This window comes from Colletes gigas, unplaced genomic scaffold (genome assembly GCF_013123115.1).
Source record: "Colletes gigas isolate AHSC1104 unplaced genomic scaffold, ASM1312311v1 Colletes_gigas_Sc00008, whole genome shotgun sequence".
Classification (NCBI taxonomy): domain Eukaryota; kingdom Metazoa; phylum Arthropoda; class Insecta; order Hymenoptera; family Colletidae; genus Colletes; species Colletes gigas.
In genome coordinates this window covers 5,184,396-5,211,121 of record NW_025106637.1, presented here as the reverse complement: position 1 = coordinate 5,211,121, position 26,726 = coordinate 5,184,396, and the positions used below count along the sequence as shown (strand labels likewise).

The 26,726-nt window shown below is 41.1% G+C and overlaps 1 protein-coding gene across 1 annotated transcript in view; it reads left to right on the top strand.

Moving 5' to 3' along the window:
• LOC122396746 overlaps positions 1-26,726 on the top strand; it is a 166,141-nt gene that overhangs the window by 106,146 nt on the left and 33,269 nt on the right. Inside the window, exon 3 of the mRNA XM_043395395.1 lies at positions 13,852-13,976. Coding sequence (XP_043251330.1) covers positions 13,852-13,976 — 125 coding nt within the window. The remainder of the gene's footprint in view (positions 1-13,851; positions 13,977-26,726) is intronic.

The following is a 26,726-nucleotide window of genomic DNA, read 5'->3' as shown; positions in this document are numbered from 1 at the left end:
GCATATTCATGAGCCTATAATTAATACATTTAAGAGTTCCCGAAGAAAATGAATTGAAACGCGACTTAATTCGAATTGTCTTTAATTAATAATTATTGAAAATTTGTAGTACCTGTCCAATCAAATTAGATTCGAAATAATTTAGATATATTGTTTGTCTCTTTAGGTACTGATGCAAAATACATTTTCAACTATAAAATAAGTACAAATATAAGACGTGAAAGGACTCCACAAGATCTTTGTGCACTGAATTTAACTTTAAGCTAAATGTCAAAAAACTGTAACTAAACACAGAATAAATTTTCGAATTTCTCAAAAGACTTTCTGATCTATCTATCAAAAACGAAACAACGAATTAATTCGACACACTTCTAACACGTTCACTGTCAGATCAAAACCGTATAATACTCTGCAAAAGTAAAATTTTGATTTCAGACCATTGTAAGCTACATAATCTAAGTTTCATTATTTTTGTAACCTTGTTAAAATTCACAAATTCTATCCAAATTTATTTCCCTCGACTTGAGGATTAATTTTTCTAGTATCATAGTGGTAAATCCTGTCACCCACATATGGATGACGTGGCAGTCAAAGTGATAAAGGGTTAAATATTCATTATTAAATTTCTCGAAGGTTTAAGAGTGTCCACGTGGATCGAGGAATCACTGTAAATGTTCTTCGTCGAATCACGAGGAAACTCGACACGAAGTGAGGTCCACTGCTCCACTGGGCTTCGAAATATTTCCCTATGACGATGAGGACGAGAGTACGATAACGCATCTCTCCGACTGCGGCTTTATTTCACGGTGCACTGCACCCGCACAGCTTTTTCCCGCGGAGTGCATTAATGGCTCCGGATGCAGATTACACGAGCCACGTAAAGCGTTCGTCCGAGCGCCGTTTGGAAGTGTTTATCGTCAGATTAGCAATTCTATTGCCGGTATCCTCCTTCTTCTCCGCGCAAAGAAAGCGCTCGTGCGGCTTAATGGAAAATCTTGTCCTTCGACCCGAAAACGACGTCTCGACCTCGACATTCCATTCGACTCGAGTCGATCCGATACCCACTTTTGTGTGACCCTCTTTCTGCAATTACACTTTTAAGGCATTCGAACCATTTGCCGGATAAATTTCCACCAACTCGAAGCCTCCAGCACTTTAGGATTTCACATACACTTGCTGTCGTATGTCTCCTGTCTGAATCGTTTTCAAATAAATATCCATCCCTTCGTCTTTCTTAAAATATTATTAACAATAAAACATTTCCTAATTTTCTATACATTTCACTTAAATTCCGTTCGTTTTTGATGTACTCCATAAATATTGGAATTAATGTATTTACAAAAATAATTATTTCTTTTTCCTTTCAGTGTTGGAGTGATAGTCAGACCTTTTTTGAACTATGTTTGAGACCATGCAATGTCACCAATTTTAACTTTCTGTCGTCCAAAAAAATTGTTAAATGTCACTCAAACATGTGTAAATAAACCCTGTAAATTTTACTGGGAAAAGTGTTATAATTTAATCGTAAAAAATTACTCAAGAAAGTCTAAAAAAACATTCACACTAGAAAATTTAAATAATCGTTTCGTTCCATCGGAACTTCTCGATCGAGAACCTTTTTTGCGATGGCAGGAATTTTTGTTCCTCGTCAAACAGTACCGCGGAACTGTTTCTTGTCGCTTCTTCGCCCCGAAGGAAGAAATTCCGGTGCCAGGGTAACGGGAAATTAATCCGGAGGACCTTTTATTCACCGCAGGAAACTCAACGGCTAGGCTGCTCGCGTCTCGCTCGATTTAATCTCACGACCAAAGCTGTATCAATTACCCCGCCCACCCCTGTTTCTTTCCACTCGTTTCGCGGCCGCGGTAGCGCGGGATTACACGATTTAAAAATGCAAACGCTTTCGCGGCCCCAGCCGTGGAACAAATCGTTGATCTTCCACGGGTCTCCTTCGAACTCGCGATCTCAGAAGTCGGAACGCGCAACGCCGTGATACATAAAGTAATACCGAGAACGTGTAACGACTGTAACATTTCTCCTATTGAGCATCGTTCCGCCGTCGAGGAAGACGAACGTGCAACCTCGATAGACGGAATATCGCAACAACGTACAATCGGGGGAAATTTGTTAGACGCGAATAGAATTTGTCTGACCATCGATCGCTATTACTACTTGCGTGGACGTCCAACTCGATTCTCCTCGAATAGATGCTATTTCGAATTGATACGTCTCTTTAAAAAATAATTGCGAAACCTCGTCCATAACCCAGACCTGCTAAAAAGGAGTTTGACTTTTAATTTTCATTAGTACGTCGTGGTTCTTTCGTTTAAAATTCTAACGAGTGCTTTATATGTTCCGCGACCGTAATTTGAAATTTAAATTTTTTTACGAGGCAAGAAAGTGATTTTAGTGGAATATCTTCCGCGTTATTGGAAGCTGTTATTGATTTCACTGTCACTGACCCGGTGCGTTTAAAAAAATTCGAGAACTTCGGGGAATAAAGTTATAATTAAACCGGTATCGCGAGCTTGCTCATCGGTTTACAATAACGAATATACGTATGGGGGACGGGCTTCATAAATTACGCGATGTGCAGGGCCGACTTACGCTTTATTAACATACAGCCTTCGCGTTGCATATTAATTCCGGTAACCTATACTCTCCAAGAACTTTATAAAACTTGCATCAAGCTTCCCCGGGCACTTTTCGCGTAACGAAGACGAGCTTAACCAAAGCTGCACAAACGTTATATCGTACATAATGCATGGAGGGTAAACAAGGAATATGCATAAAGGCTTGATTCTCAGACAAATTGAAAAGAAATACAGAATTGTTGACATTGGATCTATGAAAGGGAAAACGCGATTTTCGAAACGCTTAGATGAAATTTTTTCGGGAGGCAAAGTGGATGCAACGTGCTCCGTTTTCAATGGGAAATTTTATTTCGATGCACGCCTCCTTTCTTAATGCAAGCGTCTTGCATCCTTTTGGAATTTTCATTGCGCCCGCGAGGTCTCAGCATTTTTCGCTTAACTCGCCGCGTTCGATGTCAAGCCACCCCGGTTCGCAAAATGAAAAATGTAACGTTCGTTGGGCGTAGTTGAAAAGCTTTTCTCTCTTTGTAAAAGAATAAACGTCGCAGAATGCGTGGAGACTTTCAAGCGCGCCGAAAGCATTGTTCGTACAAAAATAAGAGCACGTTTAAGCATAACACATTTTAAGGAAATCCTCGGGCCTTTAAGCTGCTCGAAATTGAAGTCCCGGCCGCGATTATTCCGCTCCTTTCATAGCCCTCGGAAACTTGCCGAGTAAAATTTAATAGGAATCTCCGAGGCTCGTACATGCACGAATACGTATAAAAATTTTCAAGATTTCACCCCCCTACTCTATTCCGGGTCAGATGCATGAAAATATCAGGCTCAACATATTCCCTGAATAAATACAAATCTCGCGGCTGGAAATGTTCTCAATTTATTACTCGGGAGAAAACGCAAGATTCTGACCGAACTGTGATAATTCTGAACCGTTCAGGGCCTAAGGGCAAGATTTACAATCTTGATCAAAATAATTTTATATCTCTCGTTGCACGAACGAGAATCAGAAGTAGTAGATAATTTGTCGTTACGTCGTTACAGCTTCTCGTTAAATTCGATACGAAACAGACCTCAAAGAGTCGAGTATCCGGTTGGCGGAGCTTCATCCGCTCGTTCTGCTTCGGATGGCATTTATCGTAATCGTTGCGGGAACAACGGGAATTCACGTTGGTATGTTTTACGCGAAACGAGGACCGTCGAGTTTCCGGCAGCGCGTCAGGTGGCCCTTTTCCATTTTCCCCGCATCTCGTCAAAGCAAAAATGCGAAGAAAGAAGTAAAAGTTCCTTGTCCGGCGGGCGACTCCTACGACAAATACTTTTTCCACCTCGATCCGATAGCAATCGAGGGAAAACAAACGCTTGCTCGAGCAGCCATCCGACGAACCTTCGTCCTTCCTAAGGACGGATTACCCAGCCATGAGGCTTTTCCTCCCCCCTTCCCAACCCCCCGTTCGTCGACTTTCGCGCTTCGCCGCTCGGGGCTACGCTCTTTTTGCGGGTCGGTCTGACATTCGTCCTCTGTCACGAGGCTTCCTTACCACGGCACCACTGAAAATGTGAAAAATTATTCCTCGTGACTCGGGTTCTAAGCTTTATTTCCCTGTTCGCGGCTTATGGTTGATTTTCTGCGATGCCCCCCCGCGACGCGTTTCGATTCCAAATAGCCTCGATTGAATCGATCCATGGAATTCTCTCCAGCAGTGATAAAACTAAAATAGCAGGAATATTTTGTACTTCATCGGGTGTCCCAGTAATTACCGAAAGAGAGAAAACATGCTAGGAACGGATCTCATAAATATTCAGATTCGATTATCTCGAAAACGAAGCAATCTACGATAAGATTTAATTTCTTCGACTAATTTCTGGATCGTTAACTTTTAATTGTCATATAGCGCAAATATTTGCTCGAATATAGAAGCATGGAAGTGCAGAGTCTGGGATCGTTTGCTTCCCTGACAAATATTTTATTCCCATTAATGAGGCAGGGAATCAAGAACGTCTGAAAGGTGTTCAGGTATCGTACAGACGTGACTAAAATTTATTCCCAAGCGGAATAATCTCCGTTTCTGCATAGCAAACGGAATTTTTAAGCGAAGTCGACCAGGGCACGTAATGCGTTCAATTTTACATCTTGGCCTCTCCGGGCTCAAAGCTGAGTTTTATTCCATCCGATTGATAACACGGAAAGCATTAATGACGCGCTACGGTCTAATAGAATTAACCGTCGTTTACTTCATGCATTGCATTTTTATTAATCCTTAATTTTCTCAATTAAGTCAAAGAAATCTTGATCAAAGGGACGTTAAAACGATCCCGTAGCGATATGAGCACTCTTAAAATTTTCTTGTACCTTCTTTTCATCGATCGATGCACTTTTAAATTCCCGAATAAAACGTTAGAAACGAAAGAAATATCTGTAAAATGCAAAGTACAAGAAAACAAAATATTCCCTTTATACCACACAGCTCGGTAATTTAATATCAAGTGTTTCAACCTGCATAAAACAGACGACCCCAGAAACGAATTATTTGGATATTCATACCTCATGAACGGAGGTTTAAATAATCGATAACAGGAGCAGTAGCTCCCAGTTTACTCGGCCAGGATGTTCTTGGTAGGCCCTCGACCATTCGATAGGTACAGCAACATCGTGCCCGAACTTTTGAAAGCAGCTCTTCGAAACGAAAGCCATCCGAAACTAGCCGCGATCGATTTCTCCAATTCCACGAACACCTTATGCATCTTGCGATCGGTCGTTCCCCGGAGAGAAACCATTCCAGTGTGTAATACTGCATAACCATGCTGCATTACATACGGTCAGTGAGGTATGCGAGAGCTGGTAGCAACAACAGCAGCTGGATCCGAGAGGGTGGCACACCCTGTCCTCCACGGGGTGAATAGCCGTGCCAGTATGTTCCTGGCGGACTGCCAAGCCCTGTAACTAGTCGTACCACCACATTAATAGAGTTTTATTGTTATTTACTGTGACAACGGCCCGTTATTAACGAGCCCCCCTCCCCCCTCCCCGCCGGTAACATGGACAGCGACGGAATTGTTGATCCTGTTCGACGACTTCGTCAACTTTGATCTGCTTTCCCTTGGCTCGTTAGCTTCGATGCCACCAAACCGTTGTTTGGGTGACTCGATATACCAACTGCACGACTACCTTTCATTATCTATTCAACGAGTGTGTGCGTACGTAGTTACCCTTGATATTCAGCGCCGTTTCTGCCACGCTGACAGCTTTTCGTTTCCGGGTCTGATTGGTTCCGATGTAATTTTCCTTTTTCCGTTACAAGGGGCGGCGGATCGTTAGTAAGGGTGTTATCGTTTGAAAGGGTACACCATTTTTTAACGCTACGATCACTAATTTTCGCGGTGTCGTGATCTCCATTGAAGTTACAAAACTTTTTCGATTTTATTATTCAACGATTCAGAGTGAAATGGTCGGCGTCTCCGAAGTGAAAATAAATTTTGCAGTTTGATTCTTCGAAGGCGATTTTATTTGTCATAGCTTGGACTGAAATTATGTAATTGTGTTTTGTAACATCCTGTGTACACACAGGGTAATTAATCCGTGGCCAGTGACGCGTACAAACACCCCAACGTTTCGTTATTAATTCACGAGACTAAATCATAGCAACGTTAATCAAATTAAAACTATCCCGACTTAGTTCGCGAAAACGCGTGACCGAATTATATCGTAAAACTCCCATTTGTCGCCGGGAATTTCAGAATCCGCGCAGCCACAGAGATATTCCAGGTTAACTCGTATAAAATGAAAACGCGGCGTTCCGTTTTCGTAATGAATCAAAACAAAAATATAACTTCGCCAATGAGCGCGATGCGAAAAAGGTCGAGTGTAATAACCACGCCGGGACAGGGTCATTTCACGTGTTGTTAATTAAAAAACACCCGTGACGTTGTTCATTGAAACGCGTACTTTTATGCGCCCGCGTTAAAATCCTTCCACGTCTCTCTTCCCCCCTCGCCGGCGCCGGAAGCTCGTCCTTCGTTCGCCGTAAAATATAACGCGACGTTATCGGTCGGCATTAAAACCGGACACTTTGAAGCAACTCGGTGTCATTAGCAGTCAAACGGTCGAGTTAGTGCACAATAATGAAATGAAACGATAATTTAGAGGGGGCGTTGTTTTACGAAACGTTTGCCGCCGACCATTACTCGCTGCGAAGTTTTAATGAATTTTGCATTGTTTTTCTCATTTCGTCGGCGCAGTCGGGAGTCTACGGTATAATAGGGGGGGTGAACGGTGAAATAAACTCGATAAGAGACTTTCAGGAAGTAATTTATTAAATTACATCAGAGCGGGTATCTTTCGCCAGGAATCGGAGATGCGATTGAATTGCGCGTATTAACCCCGACGAGTTTCTTTTGAAAATTGCACAGGGTTATTTCAGAACGACCGTGGGGGGATCGATTTTACACGAGGCAATAAAATCGAAAACTCGTCCGGCACGCGTAGAATTTACTACGGTCGGGATAACGCGTCTGTTCATAGCTATTTCTACTTGCATCTATAAACATTGGCTATCGTGGCACCATGTGTTCTCCATGGAAGTATCGCTATCTTCTGTCAGGCGAACAACGTCGAACGTGAATAAAATGTCTACGAACACCGGCGCAAGTAGAAATAACGAGCAATAGTCAGACGCGTTAGCCAAGTCGTTTCGAATGACACGCGTCAACCACGGGCTTTCGGGAAATCGATTTTATTTTAAACGAAAATATTATATAACCAGCGTTTTAAAGATTCTTTACACCCACGTGGCCACCAGAGAGAAATAAATGTCGATTTCACGAATAAAATATTAATCAGTGACAGTTTATCCAGCGTGAACGGAGACGGACGCGGGCGAGCACAAAGAATGAGGCATTTTGAGCGACGTTTATGAGACACGAAATTGATTAAAGTCTAATCAGAGCGCCGTGTGATTGAAGGGGGATTAATATCACCAATATAAATGCCAGACGAGATTTTTGCTTTTTGTGAAAATAGCGAATCACAAGCCGCGATTAAATTCTACCCCTTCTGTCGAAAAATTCATTTTGCGGATACACGTGGATGGCATAATTACACTTTCATTGCAGTTTATTCAAGATTTTACATATTGTATGAATATTGAAAATTTATATTGAATTTAAAATTATTTTTAACGCAACACTGTTCGGACACTGTGTGTGATAGATAGGTGCAATATTGATTGCACGTTACAGGAATTTTTTAAAACTATTTCTTGTTCTGAGTATACGTAAGCAATGTTGTTTTAATTAAAATAGTATTAAAGTGATATGGAACAAGATATTTGTCCCTGTTAACTCTTTCGAGTGCCACAAAGGGCCTGGTATTTAATAAATCTAACTGAACTGCCCTTCCATGCTAGGGATACGATTATTATATACAAATAGTTAATTCAACAAACCCCTGTCATAGTATCTGCTTACCCATTAACATCAAACTCTCGCATATGAAACAGGGAATGAAAGAAAAATGAAAATCTTCAGCAAAACGAAGCTTGCCATCAATCTAAAGACGTCTCTTTCAACGAAAACATATTATGTATCCTGAGCAAAACAAGATCATGTTTCTATATCAAAAACCACGACAAAACATGCAAACTCGCGCAAGATCTACCCAACAAAGAAGCGTTTCCATTCTCTGAATACTATAAAACACATCATCCCTCACTGCAGCAAATATTACCGACACAGGTAACAATCTAGTGTAGAAACCACCCTTCTGGCGAAAAGAAAATGCAGCAAATTATGAATCACCTCCTAGACAATGTTATTAGGAGACAATAACATATATAATACAGCAGAGGAAACTAAATTATTAAGAATTTAAAATATGATTTATAATAGGAATTTCGATGAATTTGAAAAAGATAAATACTCTGTAGATTCTGTTTATTGGATCGGAATTTCCGTACGTGGGAGCATAAATCGGTGGCCCAAAATAAAAATACGCGTGAAATTTAGTAACAACGTGGTGCATAGAAATTTAGTAACAACGATATCGAGACGATAAATACGAGAAAAATTTCTACGACGTCCCTCGTAGCGATCTGAAATTATGAGTGTGTATTTCGACGAACGTAAGTTACGGGATAGTACGCTGGGCGTGTCGCTTCTAATGGCCGTTCACTGTCACGATAACTTCCCCTCGGTCGGCTCGAGGTCGCTCGGAGCAAACTAACAACATCAAGCCACGGTAAAAAGCTCCCGTCGTACGTAGTTTCGGATCTCGAGGAATTGTCGTTAAGATGATCGACGTGGGCCCGAAGCTCAAAGCTCGAGCGTCGAGGAGCTCGATCGCGAGCAACCCTTAGCGAGAGACGCGCCGTTACCCAGCATGCACCATTTACCCGATAGCTACGAATACGTGTATTTTACACCCGGGGTATCGAACTCCCCCTCCGTCCTCGAACCACGGGAGACCCGCGTCTGCCATTTCACCTGGAACGACAACCATCCACGACGTAACGGCCCCGATGTTTCGCGGCAGAAAATTTCGCGGAAATTTCAACCCGTTTCGGAGGCGCGGACGAGACCCGCTATCGGTAAGTTTCAGGACGTGAAATTTACGCGACACGTTTCCCGCCCGTCCGACGACGGGGCAAAAATTTCCCCGGCGAATTTTTGCCCGACTTTGCACCGCGGCTCCCGCCGCGAATTCTACGTTTTTCCGTTCCGTGGGAACAGTCGGCCAGCGGAACGTTTTCCAGGCGTGAAATACTCGATCTTTCGCGAAACGAAGCCAAGTGCATCCTCGAAAAAGAAGGAATTAACAATCGTTTTGTCAGTCGTGATCAGAAAATTGCAAGTTAAATTACATTGGACTAAATCTTAACGTCGATGAGAGATTTTGTATGTAAAATGAGACGAAAATCAAGAATTACGAAATTGAGCGCTTTCGTACGTGATTTATTAATTACAGAATTATTAGTTCCTTCAAAAATCACGAGACAATAAACGATCGAAAAAACAACCCTTTGAGAATTGTGTGTCACGAAGCTTTAAGGAAATAGCTCGCGAGTTCTATTTGGAAGGAATATTTCGGGCGTGATAATCGAATTGTTGCCTGCATCGTCTTACGAAATTGAACGGAAGTAATGCCGCGCATGCACTCCGTGTGGGTTTTTTAACTACAGCAATTGGGCATACGAGAGACGGCCAATTAAGGGTTCCGAGCCGGGAGAGGTTTATTGTCGTTTTCGGTCCCGTTTTCAGCCACTCGTTCGCTCTCCATAAACAGACAATGGAGTGGTATCGGCAGGGGGAAAAGAAGAGATGGAAACGGAACAGCCCAGAAATTTGAGCGGTTTCGAAACGATTGCTCGATAATGCAAACGCAATTTCAATCTCTAACGCCTGACTCGAGAGCTAGTCTTCTTGAATCGTCGTTTTTATCCGATATGTGGAAACAACAGTGTCGAACTACGTTATTTTAAAAGTGTTGAGGTCTGTATTGCGAAACCAACACTAGAAAAATAATTTTAACAACTGTAAACCCTATTCGTTATGCTTGACTGCCCTGGCCAATTCTAATTTCAAACCTGGCCTCGTACTAAAAAGTAAATACTGAATGTCCGGACCAAGATATTTTGGAATGTCTATGGGGACAGACGAGTACTGGAAAACACAAATCAGAGTCCTTTGAGTGGTTTTTTGAATTTTTCACGCGCTCTGCGTAAACCTACTGCACGGAGTATGCGAGCATCCAACGTGGAAATGCATATTTTCTTAATTTGAGAAAATTGCCCTGCAATTTCGCAGTCTAATTCTGTCCGAAGTTTCATGTTCATTTAGATTCGCGTTACATTAACTACTGCGTCCAAGACCAGCAACAAATTTCGTAGTTTAATTTAAACTTTATGCAGCAGAAAACGGATGGACAAAGTTAATGCATACAGTAAAATTCCGAATACCTGGTATACTCAAAACTGGGACAATGCAAGAAAATCAAATGTGCTGTATAATTGGACTATACATACGTATGGAGCGATAAAAATATTTCTGGCCACGTATTATATTTTCGAAAAGAATTTTTTTCTCGAAAATGGTTAGGAATTCGAGGGTATGTCTATTCACCAAAAATGCTTGTAATTAACCCCCGCAACCAAAAATAATTTTTTCAGAACGATTTGAAAAAATTTATTTCCGCCGAAAAGTTTCAGTGAAACATATCAAGGTGTGGTCAGACATATTATATATTTTGGTAAGGAATTTTTTCCTCGAAAGTGCGTAGGATTTCGGGGGTATGTGTATTCACCAAAAATGATTGCAATGGACCCCTGCAACCAGAAATAATTTTTCCAGGCCGATTTGAAAAAATTTTTTTTCGCCGAAAAGTTTCAGGGAAACATATCACTGTCGGGCATTATTATATTATTGTTTTCTGGATCTAGAGGAGTCAGAAATTCGGCGAAAATAAAATCACCGGGTCCAAACATCAATGACTGCTCGTTGGTCCCGAAGGAAGCTTCCTCGTTTATCGAGCTTCATAACTTTTTCATTAAGTCGAGGAATTACTTGACCGGGAGTCACGTGTCATCGCGCCACGTAAAAAGGCAATAAATTTGTGCTGCTTGGCCGACGTGCCAACGGCAGACCAGAATTCGGAAGGGCTCACAAAGTCGGTCAGAGGATCAATCAAAATTTAGGGGGCATATTCGTGCTGTCGCGTCACGAGAATTCCAGCTTCGCCGCAAATCTTGATTAACCTCCTCCGTCTTCGTCTCGGGGAAGTTCCAGAGTCTCTGAACGCTGCAACGAGGTAGATGGCTGGCAACATCCATTTTCATCCCTCAATGACGCGTGTCTTGTTTAAACCGATGATCGTTCGTGCTTCTGTACGTAGCCAATCGTTAAATTGTTTTCGAAAAGAACGTGCTACTTTTAACGTCCATATGTGCCTTGCAATTTGTCAAACGAGACGTTTGATCAATTATGGTAACATTGCGGAATTAAATAACAATCGTGATGTCATCTAAAAATGCCTTCTCGACATTCCCCATTTTTTCGTAAATTAGCAGAGACAAAAGAATCGCTTACACCAAAATTATGAAACATTTGTGAAATGAAATATCTTTACTTGGCAACAATGTTAATAAATTATAAAATAGGCTCGATAAGGTAGCGAAATTGTACAACTTTATGAACGAGCCACGAACATAAAGGAAGGATTTTCAATTAAATGGAACCCTTTCATAATGGTAACGTATAACCTTTTCTGTTCCCAACAATGACGAAAATATTGAGATTATGCAAAAGCTTCAGCGTGGAAGTAATTTATAAAACACTGCCTCCGAATCCAAACATCACAAAATTGAACGGAATTAAATGAAAAGCGAAACATGGAATATTTCGTGCTTCGGTAATTCAAATAACGTGTAGTAGAAATTTCCTACTAAATTTTTCATTGTCCTCATGGTATATTCAGATACAAGAAGTCGGTCGAATAATATTAAATTAGTTGCGTTACGCTGGTACCTGGAATTCAACAAATAAACGCGAGATTTATATTCCCAATAAAAGTTTCCTGTTCCTATAACTCTCTAAATAACCTGTTTCTGAAATATTCGTATCCCCTACATAATTTTTGAATATTTTGTTGTACCTGTCTCTCTCAAGCAACCGAATCTATCACTCACATTCCCTCTATTTTTCAAATACTACTCAAGCGGAATCGTACTGCAGTTAGTGACAGTTTTTATTATACTTTTAGCTGCTGCAAGAAAGTAGGACACGCTATTTCGGGGAATTTCAACGTTTTTAGACGTTAAACTCTAACAGCTTCTCAAAAATCGTTCCAAACGAAATACTTTAATATTTGAAGACCCTTTGCGTTAAATAAGCCCTTTCGCGAAAGACAAAGGTAATTTCAATGACTTTAAAATGTGTTGTAGACTCGATTTTAGCTTTCGAGATATTAGCAAAGAAACTTTGTATAATTGTATGGCCGATTTGCACAGAATGGTGGTTTTATTAATAGAAATATTACGTACTGAACTGTGTGATTTGGTCTCGTCAGATTTTAATCTCGCCCTCTGTTAGGAGGCCAGCCAACCATATCGGAATCGGAATTTCAGAAATTTTGGACCCGGATTCTGGTGCACACATTCAAAATATAGGGCGTGCGTGGGATGACAACAGGGCTGATGCTGCACGTTTTGAGACCAGCAAGGAAAATTGAACCGAATCCGCAACAGAACGGCTATTTCACAGAATATTCTCACTAACGTTATTTGCATCGATCAAAGCCAAATTCATAAACCGAAGTAAAACGAATGTCGTTCGAGGAACTTTTCTAACAGTTTACGAAATACATTCAGTGCATTGTGGACGATAAATCGACTTTTAAATACTCCGTATAGAAATTCGTTAACCCGCCTGGTCCGAAATAGAATAAAAGGATTCGAGAAAACGTTCGCGGTCGCAATTTGCATTAAATTTCTCGCCACTCGAGACGCGATTGGACGAGAAATTTCCATCAGTCTCGTCGCGACCGTGTAAATAAATTGTCGACAACGGCGTCCGTTTTCACTTCCTGGCATAAACTATGTGAAATATGTCGGGCGGCCCGACAATAGCCGTCGGTGCGGTTCCAGCGGCACGAACTGTTGTCGACCAATCACACGTTTACCAAGGCATCCGCCAATCCATTGTCGTTACCCGGTTTACATAACGTTTCGATACTCGTTGCGCGCCGTCCTATTTACTCCCAGGAATTGTTTGGAATCAGCGACCAGATCTCGAGTAAAAATTCCTCCGAACACTTTGAGCCGGCGTGAAATTAATATCGATCCCCCTCCCCCCCCCCTCCCCTCCTCCCCGGAAAGGGCGCTGCGATTTTGTACGCCCCGTGGTCCCGGCGAAATTGTTCGAGAAATTGGCGTGCATTTCCCACGGTGCAACGAACGTTTTTGGCATAACTGCTCCAACGAGCGAACCGCGGAGGAAACCGAACGCGTCGAAAGAATTAAGGCCACTGGAATCGAACCAATTTTCAAACGAAATATCTGACTCTCGAGATGAGTAGTAAAAAATATATAATTCTCTGTTGTTCTGAGAAGATTTAAAAATAGAATTTTTTTTTTTTAAGTAATAACTACCTAAGAGGAACACACGCGAGAATAGTAAAATCTGGTATAATTGAGAGTTTCGTCAAAGAGATTACTTTGACAGTGTGTAATTATTTCTGTGCGCAAATTAAGTATTTCATTTATATGCTCAGGATTTCCGCGCTGTTTCAAGTAGCCGCTGCCGCGTTGCTGCTCGCTGCAACGATCTCAGCATTGATTGGACATTGTTACTCGGACCATAGAACCCTCGTCGCCTGTGGACTATTCCTTCTCAGCGGTAAGCATACAACGTGAATTTAATTTAATGGAGGCAACGTCGATCGCGCGTACCAGTCGCGAGAGATGCATTCTTTTGTTCCTTCGTATATAAGAAGCCTAAAAGTAAAGCTAAAAGCTTCCACTCCGACGCGACTTCTTTCCGTGTCACTCAGATCCTACGTCGCCTAATCCCTGCTTCACGGAATCCTACGTTATACGTCGTAACGCGGTGCCCTAAACCTTACTCTGTCCTATTATCGTCAATCCTACTCCAAAGTCGTCGGGAGCCCAACAACTTTCACGGAGCTTCTACTGCATTCGATACACTGAATTGTTATTTATGTCGTTATTTTTATGTCGAACATCCTTCGATACTAACTTTGTACATTATACTGTCACGAATATGCAGGGTTAGTCTCGTAACATGACGATCTCAAATAAGTTGCATGGTATCTAGGGGGCCATACAGTGCTCTAATCTGTTTTTTATTGAGATATTAGGGCCACCTTCAGTATTTTAAATGGAACGTCTAATATTTCTTTTCGAATTCGGATGAAACATCAAATTTTCCGTAAAAAAGTATTACACAAAGTGGGTCATGTTAGGAGACTCACCCTGTATAAATAGTGTCCATAAATATAATTTATCAGAAAACAATTTTAGAAGCCTCTACGGTGGGTTTGTATAGCACTGTGCATGTATAGATCACATTGCTACAAAATGTGATTGAATCCACGTTACAAAAAAATAATCAAAGATTGTGGTCGACACAAAAAGAAAACTTTGATTTTCGGACAATTACATACACAACTTAAAACTTCAAAAAATCAAAATTTCAATTTGAGAATTAATTGTTTCAGTTCCACGGTGAAAAGACCCTAGTGCGTGAATGGTCGAAGAGAAACGCTCTAGAAGCGCATTGAAAAGCATCTGAAGAATCGATCGATCCTTGAAACAAATTCCCCCTCAAAAAAAAAAAAAAAAATAAACGATCGTCCCCTCGAGAGCCAAAACACCGTGCAATCTGTTCGCCTCGAAAAGTACGTTTCACGGTTAAAGCGATCCTCGCGTCCCAAAGAGAAATGTCGGTCCGCGAGCACCGAGTGCTATAAAATATCATAAAAATTGCACCGCGTTACAGCGGTCGCCTCTAATCAGCGATGATCCGGCAAAAAATCGTCGACGGGCAAAGAAGCCGCGCGGCAAACGCGGTGATTAACACGACGGACGCTTTCAGCGCGTCAAAAGCGACAGGGAAGAAACGATAAAGAGGGGCAGGAAAATGGAGGGCGATTTTTGAAAGCGTACGGAACGTTTGCTCGCCGGTCACGTACAGGGTCCGGAGCTGTTTCTCTTTCCCTCTTCCCGCGCGATTCCCAGGCTGGCGGTGTATCAACCGCACTTTTGCCCGCTGAAAAGCTAACAATGTGATCCTCGAGTCTTCGACCGAACACTCCGGCCAGGTGGTTCGCGCGTGAACAGTTCATACATCAACTCGTGGTATACGAATGCCGGCTTCTTTACTCCCCAGGGGTGAATTTCGTATTCTTAGGAGCCACCCCTTAATATTCGGGGATGCTCCCGGAGGCAACGTATTGTTTTATTAAGCAGAACGTTTATGTTTTCGGGGGGAATGTTATTTTTCGACGTTCGTAAGTGAATTGTTTGGTTTCGGGGAAATCTCGTTCGTTCCTGGTTTACGTTACGTTTCCTCGACTATCGTTTCTATGCTGTAACAGTGTCGGCCGGGGGGTTTCCCTCTGCAAATCCACGTTCGGTGAACGCTGCAACTTCCAACTTAACGTTCCTGTTGCGTTGCTAACTCGCCGTCGGATGGACACGGTTTAATTTCAACTAATTTTTTAAACGAGTACCTATTTAATTTTGTTTGCACGAGGGAAAAGAATAGATTTGTTTCGTGTTGATTTTAATATATGAGACTCGATGACGAGTGGAACTTGACATTGGACACTTGTAACGAGTCAAGCAAGAGTTTAAGAATGAAATTAGAGATTTTTCTATACTTTAAGTTTGAAATTAAGATCTGCGTTGTCGAAGTATTTCTTCTTTTGTAATCAAATGAATTGATTTAATTTGTATGCTGCGTAGAAAATTATTAACCTTCCTCCGTTGGTCATACAAGATTAATTTGGCATGTGACGCGATGTAGAATACTAAATTCTACACGGGACGCTTCCAGTATTGCTAATTAGAAACACGAGCGCTGTAGTTGAGTGTGTTACATCCAGTGTTGCCTGTAAACGATAGTTAATTAAAAGGGAATGTAAAAACTGTACGAATTTTCGTTTGTCACGGTCGACTTCCAAGCAATATTACCAAAATAATAGTGTTTCGTGGAACACTGTTATCCAATAGAATTTAATAAGCTTCTTTGTGAACGGGCTTTACCATACCTACGAGATAATCCTAGAGTTACATGCGTAGAATGTGAATTATTAGTTCATTGCGGAAATGACATTAAATCATTCACGTAACAATGGATTAAATGACCAATCGATTCCAGTATATTCCCACAAGCAAAAATAAGAGAAAGGGGTCTGTGAACATAACCGAACAAACGCTTCATTAATAAGTTGTATCAAAAATAAGAAATCATGACAAACTTCCTATTAGTAATTTTGTTTGCATCTTCAGTGGCACTCGAGATAATTTACATGCTCGATTTAAGCGAGACTCTGAATTTTCCAGCGCTCCGTGTAAATACCGATCGGAGAATTGATTCTTCATGATTTGATCGCATTAAAGTGGAGATTCGAAGCTATCGGTAAATAAATGCTACGAGCAATTTCTAATTAATCGCTATAAGAGTATCGAGTAGCGAGATACAGCCGGGTGATTTTCCAATTCGGCTGATATTTAGGGGGGCGAGAAGGCGCGGAACGCGACAGGAAAGAGCAAATGAAAACCGATGGAAAGGATTTCCCCGGGAAACACTGACGATTCTGGCTGGGCGACAGTTGATCCGGGGATGGAGCAGACCGATTAAAAATCACTTGGATGGAATCGTCGCTCGGCCGGAAGGATGAAGCGCGATACCCGCCCGTGCTGCTTTCGACTTCCGACCAAATAATTCGACGATCGTCGAATTCCTCTCTCGCTGCGTGTAATTAGTGACCAGGTTATTGAATTTCAGCATTGTCGGTGATACGTTTCATTGAAAGACTCCAACGGGATTTTTTAATTAATTCGGATTTTACCAAGTGCTGGTTCATTGGGAACGACCAACTGTTTTTTGGGGGATAGCGAAGTAGCTAATGAAGAGCGTCAAGGAGATGGATTTGGTAAAAAAATTGCAGAATGCAGAATGCAGCAGGCAAATGCAATTGATCGCGATTTCCAAGCTTACGGAAAGTACAAAATGACAATAATAATAGTAATAAAATTAATAAGAATAGAGTACTGTCTACTTGCTAAAGTAGACCTCATACGAAGATACCCTTCCTGTAGTTAGTATTTATATTTTCTCCTAACAGTTGCTCAAAATAATTTATTACACACGAAAAATTCAGCACCCTTCGTTCGATCAAAGAAAACAAATAAACTCGACAAATTCATTGATTTAAATGAAAGTAAAATTGAGTAAAGGAATGCTTGATCCTCGAATTGGACGAAATGATAATCGCGGAGGAATTGCTTCTGTATCGAGCATTGGACGTCAAAAACGAAATTCCGAGAGTCACAAAGACGCAATACTTTCCACTCGATCGTCCGGTTCTCATTTCGTGCGTTCCTTTCCTCAAGGATCACCGGGTAATCACGCTCGGGGTAAAAGCACCGGAACCCGGAAGTTCCTCGCCGAAGGCTCGTAATTACGTGTCGGAGAACAGCGGCCTCAGTGGAGATAGAACGAAAAAGAAAAAGATGGACATGAAGGATACCGAAGGAAGAGCAGAGAGTGCAGCTAAAACTCGAGCGAAGGTTCCGTCTGATTTATATCGAGCTTTACTACTGGACCCCGGGCCGATCTCGTCTCTCGGTTTTCGAGGGTGTGCGGTGCTCTCGCAGTTTCTGGAATCTGGATCAGGAATTTCTTTGGAATCCTCACGGATTCCCCGCTTGATCGATAACCCTTATTCCGTGTAGAAAATCCTGATTCATATCTTTTAAGGGACGCGCGGCCCCGTCTTTACGCTCCGGCCAGTTTATTAATAAAATTTCTTGTCCCCTCTGTACGACACTAATTGCCACTCCAAAAACTTGTAGGAATTAATCTCTGTGCATTCTAACGCGTTATGTTTACTGTTTTCTTTTCTGTATTGTATCGAACTCGTATTACGAGTCTTGCTATTATATTTACTTTAATTCTTTATCAGAAAAAAGGTACGTGTATCTCGATTACCGAAAGATTCAATTGTTCGAAGAATAATTTGATTAAATTCTCCCCGTGCCGTGTCGCGATATTAAATTGAAAATACGCGGAATAAAATGTACGAAAGAGTGCGGATACGTATTTTACAAAAGCAGAACGGCTCGACGCGCAAATTAATATTGACTTTCACGAATGAAAACCCCCAGTCGGAACGACGTTCCTTCGTTCGCGTGTTTTCGCGAGACGGGGAACTAGTCGCGACGTTTTATTGGCGGAATCAAAACCAATATAATATCGCGAGACCCCCTTACGCTCTACCGAAAAATAGTCCTCCGCGGCGAACATCAAAGACGAACACGCTGGGTAGCGGGAGCGCAGGGTGAAAAGCAACGCAAGGTCGATTTTCTCGGCCTCGATAACACGTAACGCGAACAAATCGCTTTCCGCGTGCCCCGATGAAACCCTTTGCATGCAATGTATCGGGAGGAACGTCTTTATAGAGGCCCCCGAAGACACGTGGCGCGGTATGAGATCGATCGAGAAGGTTTAAAAATTAATTCGAACGCGACACACGCGTCGAGTAACGACAGGGGGCGAAAGAACAATGATTTCAGTTTTTTTTCTTCGATAGGGGACGCGAGGTTTAGCCGCGAGTGCAATAATTAACTGGTACGTTCAGCCGTGCAAAAGCATTGTGTGTACGTTAATTATTATCGCCGTTGCGTATACGCGACGATTAAACATTCTGCTATCAAATGCCCCGATTTCGTCGGGATTTTTCATTCTTCGCGGCCAATTTTTCAATCCCAACTGCGCGCGTTTCAACATCGCCGACGAATTCTTCGACATCGTGGATCTCCTTTCCAGATATGAAGAGCGAACTATACCCGACGACTCGTTCCGCTGGCCAATTTGTCATGCACCCTGTCCCCCCCTCCCCCTTGACACTGTGTGCGTCGACGAACAAACGAGGGAAATTATCTGCAACGGCTGAAGTAATAACGTTTAACTGCGCCTCCGCGAACTGGGAAAGAGGGCGGAAGGGCTGCAGCAGAGAGCGCGGAATTATAAATTGTTGGGGCATAGTTGTAATTGTTTCATCTCGGAACAGGGTTGAGGGAGAGGGGGGAGGGAGGGTGGTTGGCCAGCTAGAGAGTGTCGTTGGCGCTGGTGATGCACCCTCCAACGTTTCGTCGGTGCGAACACACTGTAAACACCCGCAGAAGTACGCACGCGTCCAACGGGCCACCGATTATTCTACGTGTTTCCAGGGTGGTCTCGCGGGAACCAAGGGGGAGGAGGGGGAGGGGGATGATTTCGCCGCGCGACACTAACGCCCACGCGCGTTTTCAGAGACTTACGAGAACGGGGAATTACCGACACCGAGAGCCTTAACGATGATAAAATCGCCGGTACCGCATCGCTGCTGAGGAGCCAGAAACGGACAAAATTTCAGTAACGAATCGAACGAAGTTACTTTAACTTTGCCCGTTATACCAAGCTTCGAGTTAACTCGGTTAACTTTGGACGAAGAACGACGGCGATCGAGGCTTTTCCACGACCCGTAGTCAACCGAGGTTATTCGATAAACGATTAATTGCGGCGTCGTTGCAGTTTTCGATTGATTCGAGAACGCGTCGAACCTAAACGATTGTCAGCCATTGCTTAATTGACATTGTCATTCTTGACGGGGAAGACAGTTTCGTTCTGGGAGACGTGTTTATTGTATTTATATAAGTGCAATATAAGTATCAAGATTTTAGTGATATAAAATAGAAATTTTCGATGTAATAAATGTGTAAAGTATAGTCAGTGGAAGTTCGCGAACGCGCATGATATAAACGAGAACTACGTTACTTCGAAGCAGAGAAATATGATTAATTTTTCCCTCCTTAACGTTTCAATTTTATAATTAACTGCATTTCACGGATTGCCTTTTATAAAAATTGAAATCGTACGTTGGAAATAATTTTTATGAATGCCACCGCCCTATCTGTAGCACAGATCAAGATAATGAAGTTTATTAATTAAAATTATATAAATGACATTTTATGACGTTCGTACAAAATCAATATCGAACTTAGTATGTAGTTCCCGTGGGTTCGATTCAATTTATGTAATATCACATTTTTTCAAATTATTGAAATCACTTTTTTACTAAAATCTAATTATTTTATGTTTTCTTTATTGCATAGCCTTTACAGCTGCGATTAAAAGTATCCACTCGACAAATCGTGCAGAAATAAATTTCGAGTACCAGAGATACGCGTGAAATCTGGAAAGCAGACACAATGACGATTCTAGCGATAACCGGAAATGGAACAGTCGGTTAAGTAGTCCGAGAGTGTTCGAGAACGCTTCGTTGGCCATGGTGGACAACCATGATCAGTTGGAAATGTTCAGTCAGTCGACACGAGAAATTATAGGTCGGGAATTGACCCGCAGAAACGTCATGAATACTCGGCGAAGGCAAACACCGCACGCGGACATTGTTAAACATTAAATCTCGCGTAAATATTATCGTAAACGTACCATCCATTCTCCTAATAGAAAACGTGGAATAATTTGAAGATATCGACTGCAGGAAAAATGAAAATAAACTTGCATTCGGTAGGAGTAATATTGGTTAAATGAAAAGTAATATTTTTTCTTTATTTTCTTTGTTTAACCGGCTCAACAAAGAAATAATTTATCACTCGATTCTATGCTCGAATCATCGCCTGGAAAATAGACTCAGTTCGTTTCCTGGTTAAGCGCTAAATGGCCTTCGTTTTACAATACCTCGCGTTGCCAATTAAAATCTTCCACCGTCGTGAAAAAGCCAGTTTCCGAAATTAATTTCACGTCCACGCGAGGCCTAATGGTTTTAATTAACACGTGCATTGACGAGGAAGATGTTCCGTTTCCGTGGTAGTTCAAGTTGAACCTAGGGGGCTGAGTTAAACACAAAGCTTTATTGTGCTCGGCCGTACGTCGCGTCGCGTACGTGTAGGTGGATTTGGGGGTTGTGTGCACGTCGAGGTTAATGTACCAAGAAGCGCATTACCGGCGATGCTTACTGTGCTGGGAACAGTAAAGAACGAATGTAGGAAAACCAGCAGTTGCTTAGCGTGTACCGTACGATGGATGGAAGTTGTTTCTTTGCGATAAATCGAAATCTAATATGGCTGTACTTTCCGTCCTCTTAACACTTTCCACCGTAGCTTTTCCCCTGGAACGATTTCCATTTCCTTTCAATCGATCTTTAACGTCCAACTGTATCCTACGCGTTCTTTCGATTGGCTTGGATACGTTTCGAATCTTTTTCATACGACAATTAAATTCTTTTACAATTTATTGATGAAAATGTCACCGCAATGGGAACAGAATAATTACTGTAAATAGTTCCTTTTTTAATCATATATAATTTTTATTAAATTATGTAAGTAAAAGTTTGTATTATACACGAAACTACAGTTTTTACAGACTCCATGAGGCTTCAGAACCAAACACGAAGTTACTTCGAGAGGGACGAAAGTTATTAACTGGCGCGTCCAAGTATTGTAATTCGAATTTGATATTCCGTCAAATTTTCAGCAGGAAATTCCAAACTTTCTCGATAATTTCCCCCGTTTCCGAAGCTAGTTTACGTCGTGTCCCGCGTAAGATTAAAAATTTCCTGCGATCGATGTTCGACGACTCGTCTCGCACTTTTACGCGGCACGCTGAAAACTTGCAATTGTAAAAGAAAGAGAAAAAAAAAGGTACGCGGAGCCAGAGATTGTTGCGCGATTTCTCGCTTCGTTCAGTTAATCTTGGGGAAGCCATTACAAATTTTTTTGCGTTTCCAGCTTTCACCAGCTCATGATTTTCAACGCGGCTTCTCGCTGTTTTATACCGAGCGCCCGTTTCTTGGTACATTAACCCCGCTTCCCGGAGACGCATGTTAACTTTTACGAACTCCCGAATAATATTCCGCATCGAAATTCGTAACGTTCCTGCGATTACGTGGCGTTTGAATTCTCGCTGATATTCTCTTCCACTAAAACGTTGGCTGTTCTTTCTGATTATATTACTGATCGTATTAATATCGAGCCAATCGTACGTACGATCGACAAATATTTCGAAGACATCGTACTACTGATTGTAGATATTAATTTTTGAGAATCGTCAGAAACGTTTCGTGCTAATCGGATAATCGTTGGAAATGAAAGTTGACGATAAACCAGAGTCACTTATCAGCTCCTCGTTAGTTGCGTCAGTGTGCCCGAAAATGGTGGCTTTAATTACCCCAATTAATCTCGCCCCCGTCATCGGGAACCACTGTCGAGGTGCAGCTCGTGACGGAATTGTTTTTTTCAACTGCGCTGTAAAGCATCATTAAATCGTCGCCGGCTGTGCAGGGTTCGTGTCCAGCGTCGCGGGACCGTGAGAAACGGAACGAAAAAGCAGCGGAATTTCTGCGCTTCGCGCCGCGAAATGAGAGGAGAGAGCTCGTCAGAGGGAGGGTTTAGTGCCTAGAGCGGAGAACGAAAAGAAAAGACGTCTCGTTAAGGTGACTGTTTCAACCCTTGAAAATCCCGTCGACGAAAGGGGCCGGGAGAACGAGAGAGAGTCCGGACGTAGACGAGAGAAACACGCTCGGTTCGACGTGCTCGTCCTCGCGTAACGGTGGCCGTATTTATTTTAAAGCTAGGCGCTTTCTGCCCTTCTAATTGACGTCGAATGCTCGCGGGGGTAAACGTACAATTATGGTCGATACGCGTCATCTTCGATATCAGAAAAAACTAGACGCTGGGAGAACTCGTGCAAATCGCTGGACAGAAAATATTGGAAACATGGTGGCTTTTACTGTTTCCACAACGTTGTTTATCCTTACTTTTTAACTCTTTGGGGCACGTTCCTTTTCGATACATCGTGATGCATGGTGGGACATTTATTTACGTAAAACAGTATCTCCAACAAATTTTACAAATGTATTCACTTGTATTGGCAATATTCAACATGCCAATACAGGTTCATCAATTGTTGCAAGCGTAAGGTTTATTGCGACCATCTTTTTCCCCTAGTTTTATGTGAAAAATCGTAGAAGTAATATGTGATACCTTTGTTAATAAAAATATACCAATTTTGTTTAGTTTAAAACATAACAAAATTTCCATGCAACATGGGTCTATTTTACTATCTGAAATCCTGTGCCCCAAAGAGTTAATGATATTATACGTTGTACGTTGCTTGCTAGAATTAGTATTAGTATTTACAAAAAAATTCTGTGTTTAGGTTCTGATTTAAGCAATTCGTTTTGTAACTCTCCTGCGTGAGTAGAATTGTGCAAACAACATATATGAGAGAGTAGTTTAGAAAGTAATTTTCATGGTATACAATGGAAAAGTTTCCGGACAGGAAATGGAATAAATGTTTCTGGTAATGTGCTTTTGTTTTAGAGCTCGTTCCATTGTTCTCTATCTCATATTTTAAATTCAATATTACTCGAAATTCAGGTTGTTTTTTCTCTCTCTGAAGCGGCGTTACGAAAACTGTTATTTAAAAATAATTACACGCTACCGTGTATATTACATTAGTAATGTTGGGGCGAGGCAGGTGCTTTTTCGGACAAAAGGAAATTAACTACTTCTCGACCAGCTACAATAACTGTAAAGCATTGGGATATTGAATGGAATTGCTGCGTAATAATACAGTCGATATAACGATATAACAGGGAAAATGTATTATACGTGCACTGACGAACGTCTAATAATACAAAATTGATAACCCTAACTGTAGAAACATAAATCTGGTCAAATTTGTAACCTGTATTTTCCTCTTTTTTATATCATTAAATATAACTTTCTAAATTGAATTAATGTTGCATTAAAAAAAATTTGAAATTTTGAAGAACTTTCAGAATTTATTATAATCTAAAAACTGTCATAATATCAATGCATCGAAAGAATAAAATCTAAGAAAACTATTTACGAGCCTTCTAGTTGGGTGTCGTTGCTCCGAATGATCATTTTATTAAACTTCGCGAAGAAATTTGTCCACGAGCAGTGAGATTGCATCAACTCGAAATTCAATCTCCGACTAACGCGAGAAATAAGACGTTAACCCACTTCGTCGAACGCATTTCTGATAACATAGCAGGGTACCGATATATAAAGGCTGCTTGGCGAAATCGATAAACATCCAGTAGTCGCTTTCAAGACGTACAGAATCTTCCTGTACGCTTCAGACAATATTTCAATTAAGGGCCCCGAACGGCGTTGTGGTTTCACACATCCTGTAGAAACCGTGGCCAATGTAATAAGCGAGGTTCGACCTCTTGGAGATTCAAGACGGCCTTAATAAACCAAAGACCACCCTCTCAAGAACACCTTCAAACCCTACTCAAGAGTTCGAGCGGTCGATATCAGTGGCTGAGCGGCCGCAAGAGTCATCGTACTCCTTCCCCGTGGTTAATAAACAACTCGGAATTGTAATACATGAAAATCAGCGAGGGGAATTCTTCGGGCGTCTCGATTGCTAATTCTTGGCTCGGTCACAGAAGTAACGAAATCCTACATCGATGCAACGAGTTGAACTTGGACTTGCAACCACCGAAGAGAAACATAATAAACGTTAAAAACTCTAAAAATATACTGACGATTAAAATTTAAAATAAAATTGGAATATTTTATATCAGGGCCTCGCTAGAACTTCCCAAGAATAATTTATTATCGAAATCCTACTCTATTATTTTATAATTTAACAATGGAACGATCAATCGATATTTCTTGGTTTAAAAATTTGGGTTCGTATAAAATAAGGGGAAATTCGATTCTCTAAAATTTGTTGAGTTACTATTACTATATCCATGCAACGAGTTGAACTTGGACTTGCAACCACCGAAGAGAAACACAATGAACGTCAAAAACTAAAAATATCCTGATAATTAAGATTTCAAATAAAATTGGAATGTTTCAGAGATGCAAGGGCTAGAACATGGAATATTTTATATCAGGGCCTCGCTAAAACTTCCCAAGAAATCCTACTCTATTATTTTATAATTTAACAATGGAACGATCAATCTATATTTCTTGGTTTAAAAATTTGGGTATAAAATAAGGGAAAATTCGATTCTCTAAAATTTGTTGAGTTACTATTACTATATCCATGCAACGAGTTGAACTTGGACTTGCAACCACCGAAGAGAAACACAATGAACGTCAAAAACTAAAAATATCCTGACAATTAAGATTTCAAATAAAATTGGAATGTTTTAGAGATGCAAGAGCTAGAATATGGAATATTTATATCAGGGCCTCGTTAAAATTTCCCAAGAAATCCTATTCTATTATTTTAGAATTTAACAATGGAACGATCAATCTATATTTCTTGGTTTAAAAATTTGGGTATAAAATAAGGGAAAATTCGATTCTCTAAAATATGTTGAGTTACTATTACTATATCTATAAAGCAGACGAGGATTTCGTAAGTCCTCACGCTTCAAGATACAGATTCATTGTTTCCAGAGTGACTGTAAGCTGGGATTCTTGGAAAGCGTCACATAGCATGTGCTAAAGCCCTAATGATGGGATAGTCCATCCATTGTTATGCAGGTTGCCTACCAGGAATCCTAGAACAAGACTTCCATAACTGAAGGAGAGCTAGTTCCTGCTCTTCTGCGCCAAGACACAGTGTCTAAACCATCGCGTCAGCGAAATAATGAACGAATTATGGACAACCACAGCTCCCAAGGTTCACTATTGCATTTCTAATTTGTTCACTTATTTCTCAAATAGCGAAAACTAACAGTCACGAGTTTTATTTGTAACATCGATTACTATTGACTTTCCTTTCACGACTAATCATTTGGTAATTCTGATCGATTATATTCAATGTAAAATATTTATCGATCATATTACGAAATGCTTATAAAGTAAAAAAATTTATTTGTAATATGTCACGATGTCCCAAAATTCGAAATAAACAACGCGCAACAAGTTGCTGCTTACATATGCGTTCTTGCATCGACAATTTGTCATTCGTCGGTCCCTCGCGACCGAAGACACGATGTGAACTCCTGATTAAACACAGTCTAATACTCGACGAAGCTTTTCGCGCGAGTAAAACACCTTCCAATTCCCAGTTACAAGATGGAAGCAGTACGAATCGATCATTGTTTCTCTCTGGGTGACAGGAACTTGGATAAAATTCAAATATGAAGTAGAAAATACAGAATGTGAAAGCTTGCAAGTCTATCGAATTTCTAGTCCCCTAAATTTCGTATAAATTCTTCGTGAATGAACTTAAAAATCTATAGATATAGATTTGATACAAAAATGTAAATTCTTTCTTCTCGTGCAATCAAATCGTGAAAACCGAATTTTATATTAACAGAGCTTGTTCTCGAAACTAGTAAATCTTAAACAAGCAGGTGAAACAGGTATTTAATTACACAACTTGAGTCGACAGTTGCTC